Source organism: Columba livia, chromosome 10, assembly GCF_036013475.1.
Source record: "Columba livia isolate bColLiv1 breed racing homer chromosome 10, bColLiv1.pat.W.v2, whole genome shotgun sequence".
Taxonomy (NCBI): domain Eukaryota; kingdom Metazoa; phylum Chordata; class Aves; order Columbiformes; family Columbidae; genus Columba; species Columba livia.
The window spans coordinates 2,408,440-2,421,066 of record NC_088611.1 but is presented as its reverse complement, the minus strand read 5'-3'; the positions used below and the strand labels follow the sequence as shown (position 1 = coordinate 2,421,066).

The following is a 12,627-nucleotide window of genomic DNA, read 5'->3' as shown; positions in this document are numbered from 1 at the left end:
TGTATGCAAACTCAGATATCCCATATTTTACAGCTGGGGAACAGCGATAATTTTTCCCCGGTAATGGGTCTTTGCGATGTTAGACACAGAAACATTTGCACTTTTTTATCAATAAGAGAATCCAAATTTTAAGTTTCTTGAAGTGGAAGAAATTGGCCTTGGGATATAGTGAATACAGTACAGCTCCCCTCTCACCATGTGGGGTTTACGCCATTTTAAGATGCAATTCAAACGAACCTTTTACAATATAATAAAATTGTTGATTATAGCATAACAAGACCTAAGATTGGATTTCTCGGGGTTTTTTTGTGTACATGCTGGACAAAACAAGATTGTAGAAAAGAACAGATTATTAAACTGCAGTGTGGTAAACATCAATATATTGTAGCTATGTTTTTCCTTTAAAACATTTTGCAGAATAATTATAACTGGAACAAAGGAAGCCCAGAAAGTTTCAACATTGGAGCCTTTTTGGGGGGAGGAAAAAAAAAAAATCAAACCCAAAGAAAACAGCCATAAAGAAGTTCTGATATTCATTTCTAAATCCTAACAAATACTTCGATTATACTATGCTTTACCACATTTGGCCTTCAGCTTTGGACCACATCCAGTTTCCTGTAGAACGAGAGGAAATCCAGCTCAAAACTGAGGTTGTGCTATTCTCTAAATGGCATTATACAAACCGCCAATTTAACGAGCATTTTCCTCTGCGTCATTGAGTAACACAACTGAAGCCATTTTCCTGCAGAAGAGAAGCAACTCCCCTTTGCGTTTATTTAAAGCTGCAAGTGGTTCCTCAGTGGCGCACCCACGCTTTAAAATGAAGAGCAGTAATTGATTATTTCGTTATTTCCATGTTTCCTCTTGGACATTCCTTTAAGAATTATAACGCATCTAATCTACGCTTATAGTTACCTAAATAGCATGAGTCTGTATAGAGAGGAATCCCAGCACCTATAAGGACAATTACTAAAAACAACAACGCGAGCTTTCACCCCAAAGCACGACGTTCCTCAAGGCCTCGGTCTTGCAAATATTCACCATGTGTGTAGTTCTCCTAAAGCAAGATTCATTCGTAGGCTTTTTCACTGGTGGAGTTTTATTTATATATATATATTTTAGGCAACATATTATGAAAGTTGGCAGGAGGAAAAGAACCCGATAGGATGAGGTGAGCCAACCATCAGCGTCCACGTGTGGCCATCGCCGCCGCGTCTCCACACAGAGGAACCTCAGTGGGGGCCGGCGCTGAGCCGGACCAGAACTTTGTGTCATAAAGAGAAACTGCTCAAGGTTTTTTCCCTTAGTGGCAAAACCCATTGCTCCCAAGTGAACATCTTTCCTCTCTGGTGCAGATGTGACTAAACCTAAAAATAATTCCTAAGAAAAGGTTCCAGCACTTAACACAACGCATGTACTGTCTTTCTAACCCTTCCTACGCTCATTGTCAAATGACGATGTAAAGAATTACATAAGAAAACAAAACAAAACGATAAAAATTAACTTAATTTACACAACCAATAAAAAAGTTTAAAGCAATGATAGAAAAATAATATAAAGGCTAGATACATTAAATGCCAGTTCAACAGTATTAAGCTTTGGTAGAGCAGTTAAAGAGCATAGCACCAATAAAATCCAAGTCAATACACGCTTCAATACGCATGAGCTGTGATGAAAATGTAAATTTTGGCAAGGAAAGTAGTGTACGTTCCCTGACGCCACAGTTTCATTTCAACATCTAACAAAAAGTCTTTAGGCTCTTTGACTTGTCGCTGGAGGTAGACGATGCCCGTGTACGAGTTCAGCCTTCGCGTGCTGAAGTAGTTCTCCTCGTTCCCCTTGTTGATGGTGAGGATTATGTTGTCTCCAGCGTAGGCAGGCGATGGTCCAATACGGAAAATATGAGCTGGGACCACGATATTGGTTTGGAAGTTCAGCTGGTAATAGGTAATGCGCACCGGGGTGTTTTGGCAGTCCAGGTAATTAAAACAACTGATTCGTTCACACCGCCTAGGAGATGAGAAATGAAGCACATTCAGTGTCCATATCCAGGTAAAAATATATGTATTTCAGAGAATTGCAAAAGTATTAGACAAACAGGTGTCCTAAATTTCAGCTGTGTAATAATCAGCTGCTTGTTCTGCTTTTACAGGGCCCATTTGTAAATGATATAAGTGTCAGAGTACAACAGTGTAAGAGAAAGATCACGGACATGGGGAGCTGTGTGGGGAAGCACAGAGCGTGGAAGAGGCGTCTGCAACTCATCACTAACAGCGCCCCAAGAAAATAACAATAAAAATGCTGAAAAATGTAGCTAAAACACGGGAATGGGAAACAAGCTCCTCAACTTGCAAAGCTGCTCGGTTCTATAAGGCAGGAAAAGTATGTTTTAAGTCATAAGGAATGGAATACAGCTTCCAAAGCCCCAGCAGCCACTGAGGCAGAAATAGGCAGGGAGATTTTGGGGCTCCTGAGCCCCAGCTGCTGCGGGATGTGCCCCTGCCAGACCCCTGCAGCCTGGCAAGCTCCTTATCCCACTCTCCTTCCATGTTTCAACACTCTCTGAGGAGCTGCAACCTGAATATTAAACAGGGAGCCCCAAACCCACTGTAAAAGTGGCGCATGGAGCAGCCTGGCAGCCACTGCAATGACATAAGCAGCAGAGATGTTATTTTTTCTTAAATCTAATTATAAACAGAGCCTTGTTAGAGCTGTAGCAAGTCGAGCTGCAAGCTGCTGTTACAGCAGCAGTTGGGAGGCACATGGGGGCTCGAGGGCTGGGAAGAAGAAGAGGCAAAAACTGGGAAGAGGCAGAAACTCTTCTCTATGGGGAAAGCCTGTGTGCTCCAGGTACCAAAGCATCTTCTCAGAGCTCTGGGCGCTTAACGCTCGCCCACAAACTATTGCACTACAGGGCTGCTGGCCGTGTTGTGATGGCGATACTCACATGTCAGACACTTTTCTGTAGTTGGAAGGGCACTCGAAGGACAGGCAGCGGAAGCTGCCCTGGATGTTGTAGCAAGTCTCTGCAGCTGAGCAGTTATGGGTTCCTATTGCACATTCATCGACATCTAAGAAGAAACACAAGGAAAAAGACATGCTAAGTTAAAAAATACGAAACTAATCACAATCTACAGGCTGTAATATGCTTATGAGCCTCTCTGTGCATGGGAAGAGGGGTCTGTGGGTGTGCAGAGGGCTGAGTCGCAGTGCCTGGGCAGTGCCGGTGCTGCGGGGCACACTTGGGCTGGGACAGGCACACCGAGCCCAGGTGTGACAGGTTCATCTCTGCACACACAGAATCACAGAATCCCAGAATGTCAGGGATGGGAAGGGACCTGGAAAGCTCATCCAGTGCAATCCCCCCATGGAGCAGGAACACCCAGATGAGGTTACACAGGAAGGTGTCCAGGCGGGTTGGAATGTCTGCACAGAAGGAGACTCCACAACCCCCCTGGGCAGCCTGGGCCAGGCTCTGCCACCCTCACCAGGAACAAGTTTCTGCTCATCTTTCAGTGGAACCTCCTGTGTTCCAGTTTGCACCCATTGCCCCTTGTCCTGTCACTGGTTGTCACCAGAAGAGCCTGGCTCCATCCTCCTGACGCTCCCCCTTTCCATATTGATCCCCAGGAATGAGTCCCCCCTCAGTCTCCTCTTGTCCAGCTCCAGAGCCCCAGCTCCCTCAGCCTTTCCTCACACGGGAGATGCTCCACTCCCTTCAGCATCTTGGTGGCTGCGCTGGACTCTCTCCAGCAGTTCCCTGTCCTGATGGAACTGAGGGGCCACAACTGGACACAATATTCCAGGTGTGGTCTCCCCAGGGCAGAGCAGAGGGGCAGGAGAACCTCTCTGACCTACTGACCACCCCCTTCTAACCCACCCCAGGTACCATTGGCTTCCTGGCCACAAGGGCCCAGTGCTGGCTCATGGTCACCCTGCTGTCCCCAGGACCCCCAGGTCCCTTTCCCCTACGCTGCTCTCTAATAGGTCATTCCCCAACTTACACTGGAACCTGGGGTTGTTCCTGCCCAGATTCAAGACTCTACACTTGCCCTTGTTATATTTCATTAAATTTCTCTCTGCCCAGCTCTCCAGCCTGTCCAGGTCTCTGATGGCAGCACAGCTTCCAGCGTCAGCCACTCCTCCCAGCTTGGTGCCATCAGCAAACTTGCTGATAGTACACTCTATTCCCACACTTTCTGGCATTTGCAGCAACAGGGTAAATCACATTGATTTCAATTCTGCTAAAATTCATGTCTTCTGCAGAAAAAAAAATTTCTTTCCTCGACATTATCAGTTAATAAGAACTGACAGTACACTCGGCAGCATGTGCGATAATTAAGGGAGACCACTCGTCCCTACCAGCAGCTCGTGGTCCTGCCCGTGCTGTGGGATAGTCCTGCCCATGCGTGGCGGAGGCTGTGGCCAGTGCAGCCACTCAGGGCCGTGAGCTTCCTTCTGGCCTTTGCAAACACCTGGACCTGCCTGTGAACCCAGCTATTCTAATCCCAAACACACCTGATGCACACAGGGTTTAACTTCCCATGGAGAATAAACACGAGAAGGAAAATAGTTGTCAAACCCCAAGACCCCTCTGTTTTGCCACTTCCCACTGCAATAAAAATCAAACACAAACATGTTTTGTTCAAATGATACATGAACACCTAGACAGAATCGTCTGTGTTGTCATATTCTCCCTTCTCCTGAGGTGTCTGAGTTGTGTTGTAATATTATAAACTAGGCTGAAAGGAAGCAGAATAAAATAACTAACTAGTAGCACTCTAAGGCAGTGGAACCCTGAACTTCTCAGACCAGCCATCCCGTCCATCCCCGCATCTGCTGTGCAAGCTTTCCACAGCTGTTGTGATTGAAAGTGGATTTTAAGTAGCTTCCTGAAAGTGATGGGCCAATTTTTACAGCTTCACAGGTCACTGGTGCTCCCTGACCCACAGTTTGAGGCTCAGACGGCGCCGGTGTCCTGCGTGGTGTTTCTAAAGCAGCGTGGTGCTCACAGCCCCGTGTGCGTCTCACAGCTCCAGGGCTGGGGAGGCACCACCGGGCTCCCGGCAGCAGAGCCCGTGCGGGGACCCATTCCGGGTGGGACACACGAGGGACGGCCCCTGACGAGGACTGGCCACTGCTATAAACTGCTCGTACGCTGCAGAACGTGTGTTATCGCAATGGCTCCTTCTTCACGGACAGGGCTGTGAAACGGCCACTTAACGTTCCCCCATCACCGCAGCCTGCAGGGGCCTTAAAACACATCATGGATGGACAGACACCCTACATCTGCCAATACATCGCCCATTCACAGCCTGCTGTGACAAAAGCTTTCCATTAGGAATAAAGAAACCCACCGGAACACAACCCGCCCATGGTAAAATCCAACGGGACCTTCTCAGTGACGTGTTGAAAACTGAGAAAGCTGGGCTGTGCCCGGAGAAGAATTTGTCTGTGCATGAAGGTTGCTCTGGATTAAAGCAGGGGGCACATCCAACACGCAGTAACCACTGCTGTACAGCTGCACCATCCAGGAGATGTAAGCTCCACCAGACTATTATGAAATAGGGGAACCTCACTTTAGAACAAGGCCAAGTTAAATATAAATACACCACTGTAATGAGAAATAATGTTGCAGAAGACAAAAAAGAATATTTAAAGCTCAAAGACACTTTATGGCTTAGAGCATAAACGTAGTTACCTAAATAATACATACGCACAAACCCAAGCCACGGACCTTAAAATGCTGAAAACCAGATGCAATAACAAGGATCCAGCTTGAGCAAAAAATATTGGCAAAGATCCCACAGTCACATTGTGTACTCCCAAATGTCTAGACAACGCACGGAGGCTTTAAAATGAAATAAACGCTAACAGACAAACCACGCGGACTGTGCTGGGCTCTGCAGTCCTGCCAGTTGTCACAGAGGAGAGAGACTTAGAGGAAAACTCCAACCTCCCACTCCCTCCGTTCCCCCGGGACGAGAACTGGTCTCATGCACTGAGCTGGCTGCTTTCAGAGTCTTGCAAAGCGAAGTATACAATAGGAAGCGGGAGAGAATCAAAGTAAATTAAATCCCTTGCTGATTCGCAGAAGTGCCCCTAGGTGAAAAGAAAATTTCTTCCATATTGCAACCATTGTCATGAAAGCGCTCGGTGCACCAGTGCGGCTGGGCTGCGAATACCACAGCCAGCACCTCCAAAATGTTCCACATGTGGAGACGTTATTACATGAGATAGAAGCCCTCTGTTTGAAAGAGAGGGTACAAAGAATGTACCACCAGCAACTCTGAAGAACTGCTCAGATGATGAGCAACGGGGGCCAGACCTTCAGCTGGTGGAAACCAATATAATAATGAGTTTAGTCCAGCTGGCATCAATTCAGACTGTTTCCCTGACCATATTTTCAGAGACCTCAATATAAAAGCCTGCCCAGACTTGTAGCTACGCACTTGCAGAGCTCAAACAGGGCATGGACCCGGGGCTGGTTCCAGCACCTGGCTGAACACCAGCTCTCCAGCCACGCACATGCCGAGTTCTGCAAGGGACCAACTTTGCCCTTGAAGGGTGCGTGTTCCAGCTGGCATAAGGACTTCAAAAAGCTTTTCTAAGTGTTATTGTACAGCTCGCTTAGCAGGGCCGGTCTGTGCAATCGCAGGGGGAATGTGCAGGGAGGATTTCACACTATGCAAAGAATCCACGTGGGGTCCCCAGGTCTGTTTGGAAACCTCCTTCCCGCAGCGCTGGGTGCGTTGGGCTGGAGCTGAGCTGGCTGGGGAGCGGTGGCGCGGCTCAGACCTCGCTGCTGGTGGAGGTGCCAGAGAACGGGCCGGCACTCCAAGGAGAGGAAAAAAACAACCAACCACAAAACTGCAGTTTTCTAAAGGTGATTTTTACGTAAGAAATAAAATGCCCACGGATGTCACTGCATTCTGAAGTCAAACTTAAAAAAAAAAGCAGCTTTAAAAACCTTTAACAAAATTTAATTGTTACTTAGTCTGTTTGTCTCTCCAAAGTCAGGATCAAGTATGCTTATGCCATTCATGATTTACACAGTGTAAATTCACTGCAGTTACCACTGAGAAGAGAATTTTAGCACAGGAGATACATAACCCCAAAGTTATGTGAAGGGTTCCTGAAAACCGAAGCGCAGGAAATGCCTGGTAGTTGGTGTAACCGACGGCAGGAATGCCCGCAGTGTACGCGAAGGTAACCAGATCTTCAATCATCATCACACAGACAGTGCATCCTTTGGAAATCAGGGCTTTTTACTTCAAAACCAGACAGCTGCGCACCAGATGAAAAACACCAGACACCCAGCAGACACTTGTGTGATTATGGAGAAAAGGTGTGTGTGTGTGTGGGGAGGACACATCTCACACTCAGTTTTACTAACACCAACATATTGAAGCTCAGGTGGCAGATAGGACGTGCAAGTCCCCGTCACAGCTCCCACATTCACTCTCCCCGTTTTCTGGGGCAGGAAACCACAGCTCATCACGGAGCCACAGACTCCTACATCTGGCACCTCTGCAAACCAGCTCACTCACCGCTGCGCCAAGGTGCACATTGTGCAAGTCGTCATCAGTCTGAATGATAACGTGGGCTCCCTTGGGAATTCATTTAAACAATGAGCTCACACTGACAGCTGAGTTGCCGCGGCACATTTTCTAACACAGCATAAAGCTGACATTGCAGATACCAATATTTGGAAACTTTGTCAAATACTGGCTTTTTGACAGTGACTAATGTAATAAAATTTGGATTTGACTGAATAATCATGATGGCTTATATCATTCTGAGGACTAAAGCTTCATGATATAATCCTTTCAGTTTCTAAAGTCCTCATTACCTCGACAGGTTCTTCCATTTGCTGCCATGGTATATCCCTGCTCGGGACAAGCACACTGGTAACTGCCAGGAACATTCACGCAGCGGAAAGTACAAAGAATGCCTGCGCTCTGCGTGCACTCATCGATATCTGGGGAAAAAACACAATTACAAACATATGAGAAGAACAGAAGTCTGAAAAGGGAGGCTGCAGAACACAAGGAAATTCTTATCTGATGCATTTATAATATATTCTTAAACAAGAACGCAACCATGAAAGTTTGCCATTGCTCTAGGGCAGCTGATGGCTCTTTCTGAAATGCTGAACACAAGACTGCTGCCAAAAATACTGATTGCAAGTAGGGTGGACTTATGGAAAAGAACAATAAGTCTGGGGCAGATCTGAATTTAAAACACTCTAGCACCTCTGTAATTCCTCTAGGGTTGCTTCAGGGGCTTCCCTGTGCTAGGAAGAACATGGGTTTCTTCATTATTTCCTACACAGAGACTCTCCAAAGTATGTGTCAGGATTGGTAACTTCAAGAAATCAGGTAGAACCCTTCCCTTCTCCATTCTGATCACTCATTCACCCTCCACCAGCAGAAGTCAGGGCAAGCCTTCTTACAGCTGTGGCTGAGAGGAGGTTTTAATTGATGCAATATAGGTAAAATATCTTCCCTCCTCATTTTTTTCAGTCATAATCTCTAGCTCCATGAACCTTGCTGGTGTATCCCAGTCCCAAGTAAGACGCATGAAAACAAAACTGAATTTTCTAATAGCTGGAGTTACCTTTTGCAGCTTCTGCAGCCGGGTGTAACTCAGAATCATCCTTGGGCATCACCTGCAGCACTTGGTGCTTGGTGAGAGCTCAACAGCACCGACTGCTAATGAGTCAGACAGCACTGACCGCTAACGAGGACACACATTGAACTGGACCTGGGAAAGCAGCAGCCTCACCTTTACAGGAATGCCCGTCTTCTGCCAGCTGGAAACCCTGTCTGCAGTAGCACTGGTAGGAACCGTAGACGTTGGCACACTCCTGGCTGCAGGGACTAGTATCGCATTCATTCACATCTGTATCCAAAAACAAACCCACAGGCATTGCCACAACACTTCAGAGCAGTAACTTCCACCACTTCTTGCCTCTGGGAACAGCTACCAGACCCTTCTGCTCAGAGGGAATAAGGAGGGACTAATTTACCCCAAGAAGATGTTTTTGCCACCTCAGCAGAACGACAGGAACTGTGAGGATGGCTGTTGCACCTGAATTTCATTTCTATATATGCCAATAAAAACATGTCCACATGCAAACACGTTTCAGACATTATATGTTACATTTGATTAAAAACATGTAATCATTATCTTAAAAATACAATGGAGACCTTACAAAATTTCCATTCTATTCAAAATCAAGTTTTTCAAGTTTTGTCACTACCAAGTTTCATCTTTATTAAAATTTGAATGAAAAGTTTCATATTCTAACTTTGTTATGTTCTCCTTTTATCTGGAAGGAGAGGAAAATTGCATAACGGAAAGGAAGGAAGAGGATAAACCTGTCGGCTCTCATCTGACAGTCTGAGTGTTTGATTGAGTATCTGCAAATTTGAGGACACATAAATAATGGGCTTACTGTATTTATGTTTCACCTCAACTCCTCTAAAGTCCCTTAATTCACACTGCAATTTCTTCTTCATGGAAAAAAGGTCCGGTACCTTCACAATGCTTCCCATCGTAAGAGAGGCGGAAACCAGAAGAGCAAGTGCAGTGGTAGGAGCCAGGGGTGTTCTCACACGTGTGCTGACACAGGCGGCCAGGGTAATTCCAGCACTCATTGATATCTGCAAATACACGATCAACTTAGAAACAAAAGCATCAAACGAGATGCAGGGAGATATTTTTAAAAGCGTCACATTTGCAACTTTGGAGGCGCCGCACTGCAGAACTAGTAACTGCAATGGTGCTACGTACTGCCCCGAGGTGCGAGGCTCCACCAACCAGTCGTTTCATCCCACCCTGTGCCTTACGTACCGATGCAGCTCCTGCTGAACGCATCGTACTGATAGCCCATCTTGCAGTCGCAGCGATAAGCCCCGGGGAGGTTGTGACAAATCTGCCCTTCGCCGCAGCGGTGTACACCAGTCTGACATTCGTCCACGTCTGCAGAGCCACAGAAAGCAATTAGCTCAAATATAGTTTGATGAAAATCAGCGTTTACGAAGAGGAAAAACAAAATTAAACGAAGTAACAGGAATAGAAACTTTTAGGGTCGTCCTCTGGACAGAACAAAGAAGAGCAGCTCTTCCCACCGTGCTCTTCTCAGCTTTCCATATCTGCCAGTCAAACTTATGGAAAGCAATACATTATCGTAAAAGTGAAAATGGGGACTGTAACCGCAATGGAGCTTTCCCAGCGTATTCTGCAATTCAGTGTAAACACATTTTGATTCTGTTGGAACTGTGACATTTCAACACCCTGTTCTGTTCTGCCATTACGTGAGTCACAGCAAGCCATTTCAAGCAAAGCAAGAACCAGCCAGAAATTCTGCTTATCCCGTCAATTAAAGCGATTGCTATTTTCATCCCTAGTTGCCATTTCAATCTCGCTTCTGCTGTCTACCTTTTGCTCTCTCCCAATGTCCATCTTCTTTCTCTACTCCATCCAGTCACATTTTGATATTCCTCACGGCCTCATCCAAAATCCAATACCAACAAATCAGTCGCTTCTCCGCTCACACGCATCACTTCCAATCTCATTTTAAAAGCCCTCAGATGACATGAGGGTTTTCAATACACGCTGATTTCCAAGACTTGAAACATGACTAAATAGCTCATCAGTATCTAACAAATTCCTGTTACCATCTGTGGCAAGAAGCATCAAAAGTCTGATTAACCCTCAGAAACTTCAACTATTCTGAGTTCTGCCATTTAGTAACCCATCAGATCCTGCTTCCTTCCTATTATTCACATCTCTGACTATTTTCACAACCCAAATCCCTGTTCATGCAATATTAATTAGGATGGTAGTCTAAGGCTAAGGGGTTCTCCATACTGTCCTATTTGAAGTCGCAGATTTGAGCCCTGTTTGATTCCCAAGGGTTCTGGGCAGTTCTGATCACAATTCCTTGCACAATTTCTGACTGGCTCAGAGATTCCTGCTGAAATCCCACCTCCTCATTGTCTCTTAAGATCAGAGGTGGCATCAAAACAAGGACGTTTCTAATGCAGGTACAAATTTGTAAGGTAGCAGTTTTATTTGCAATGATTTCATGTGTGCACCATTCCATTAGTTTGTCCAAAATCAAATATTCAATTGCTTTCAGACTTTAATTAGTTCTAGAGCATTATACCATCAGCAGTGTGCTATATTTCAGGACAGCTGGAGTGGCTTTCAGTTAAATGAATGTAAGAACTAGTGTTTAATAACTCATTTGCTAAATCAGATCATATAAACCTTTTGAAGAGAGATGAATCCTCTAAACCAGGTGTGTCAGACTCATTTTCACCGGGGACCGCATCACCTTGTGGTTGCCTTCAAAGGACTACATGGAATTTTAGGCCTGTATAAAGGTAACTACTCCTAAGAGTTTGACATCCCTGTTGTAAGCAGTGTAGTTCTGGAGAAACATGTGCAGCTGATGTATTTACTACTAGGAATAAATCTGAAGCAGGAATCTAATTAGCTATTGTAATCCTGTAAGGAAACTAGTCTTTATCATAGAAAGGAAATTAGGACCATATGCTTCTCTTTCTTCTTCTCCATGAACTCTGCCTATTAAAGAAATTCATACCACAAAAATACCAAAAGATATAGACTGCAGAGTGCACAGAGCAAAGCCAGAGAACTCACCGATTGATGTTAAACATTTGTTTTCCCAAAATCAGACTAGATAAGTTTCCTTATACCCACTCCTGAAAAGCATTGTCAGTCATACAAAGTGTCACCAGTAATTAGAACACATTGTGCTACCTCATCACACTTTAAAGACATAAATGCTGTATGAATAATGACAATTTCCTCCTCTCACACATTTGCACACAGTCACTGTCTTTGAGGAACAACTGGGCAAAATATGCTGGATTCTCCCTATAAATCATCAGTTTGAAATTTAGGAACAGAATTTGCCCCAGCCTTTCACAGGGTTGGTAAACAAAGGCCGTTAGCACTACAGCCAGGACACTCGAGCTGCTCGGTGATGACCGCTGAATTTGGAAACAATGGCATTTCTGGAGATGTTGGCAACGGCAGTAACTCTATAAACCATTTCAGGGCCACCGTGTGCCTGATGGTGCAAACGCACCTGAGCCAGCGGGCTCTGCTGAAACAGGGCTGATGGAAACCAGCCGAAGAGCTGAGACAGGACTTCCGGAGCTTCCCTTTGTAACAGCCAAAACATCTCAGGCTGCTGTATAACAAGGCAGCAAATGAGACCGCACTACTGTGTCCCAAATGTACAAAGCACAACCCCCTAGAGCCGTATTAGGATGGTTTCTCAATTTCCTCAGTTACAAACATAAATTGTCCACATCTTCTGCTACTTCCAGATATTCCCCAGTGGCTGTGCATTGTCTGGATAGTCCTGGGGGAAAATCATGAAGGGAGATGCAGCGTAATCAAGAGCAAAAGGGAGAATGCAGAAATTTATGTGGAAATGGATCTTGCAGCTATACTGCTATTTTTCGCTACTGGTTGCCAGCTGTGACTGACATGGCTTCCACCCACCTGTAGCATTACAAAAGTATATCTATTTTTCATTTTGTCATCCTTCTTTTTATTGAAAGGGAACATAAGTAGGAATTA

The 12,627-nt window shown here is 45.4% G+C and overlaps 1 protein-coding gene across 6 annotated transcripts in view; it reads right to left on the bottom strand.

The window, feature by feature from the left end:
- Positions 1 to 1,081: 1,081 nt before the first annotated feature.
- The window catches only part of FBLN2 (fibulin 2), a 107,018-nt gene continuing 95,472 nt past the window's right edge, over positions 1,082 to 12,627 (bottom strand). For all 6 annotated transcript variants that reach the window (XM_065074896.1, XM_065074899.1, XM_065074894.1 and 3 more), the window contains exons 12-17: positions 9,859 to 9,987; positions 9,543 to 9,668; positions 8,788 to 8,904; positions 7,853 to 7,981; positions 2,948 to 3,071; positions 1,082 to 2,010 (exon numbers count right to left, since the gene is read on the bottom strand). In XM_065074896.1, coding sequence (XP_064930968.1) covers positions 1,653 to 2,010; positions 2,948 to 3,071; positions 7,853 to 7,981; positions 8,788 to 8,904; positions 9,543 to 9,668; positions 9,859 to 9,987 — 983 coding nt within the window. In that variant the 3' untranslated portion in view covers positions 1,082 to 1,652. The remainder of the gene's footprint in view (positions 2,011 to 2,947; positions 3,072 to 7,852; positions 7,982 to 8,787; positions 8,905 to 9,542; positions 9,669 to 9,858; positions 9,988 to 12,627) is intronic.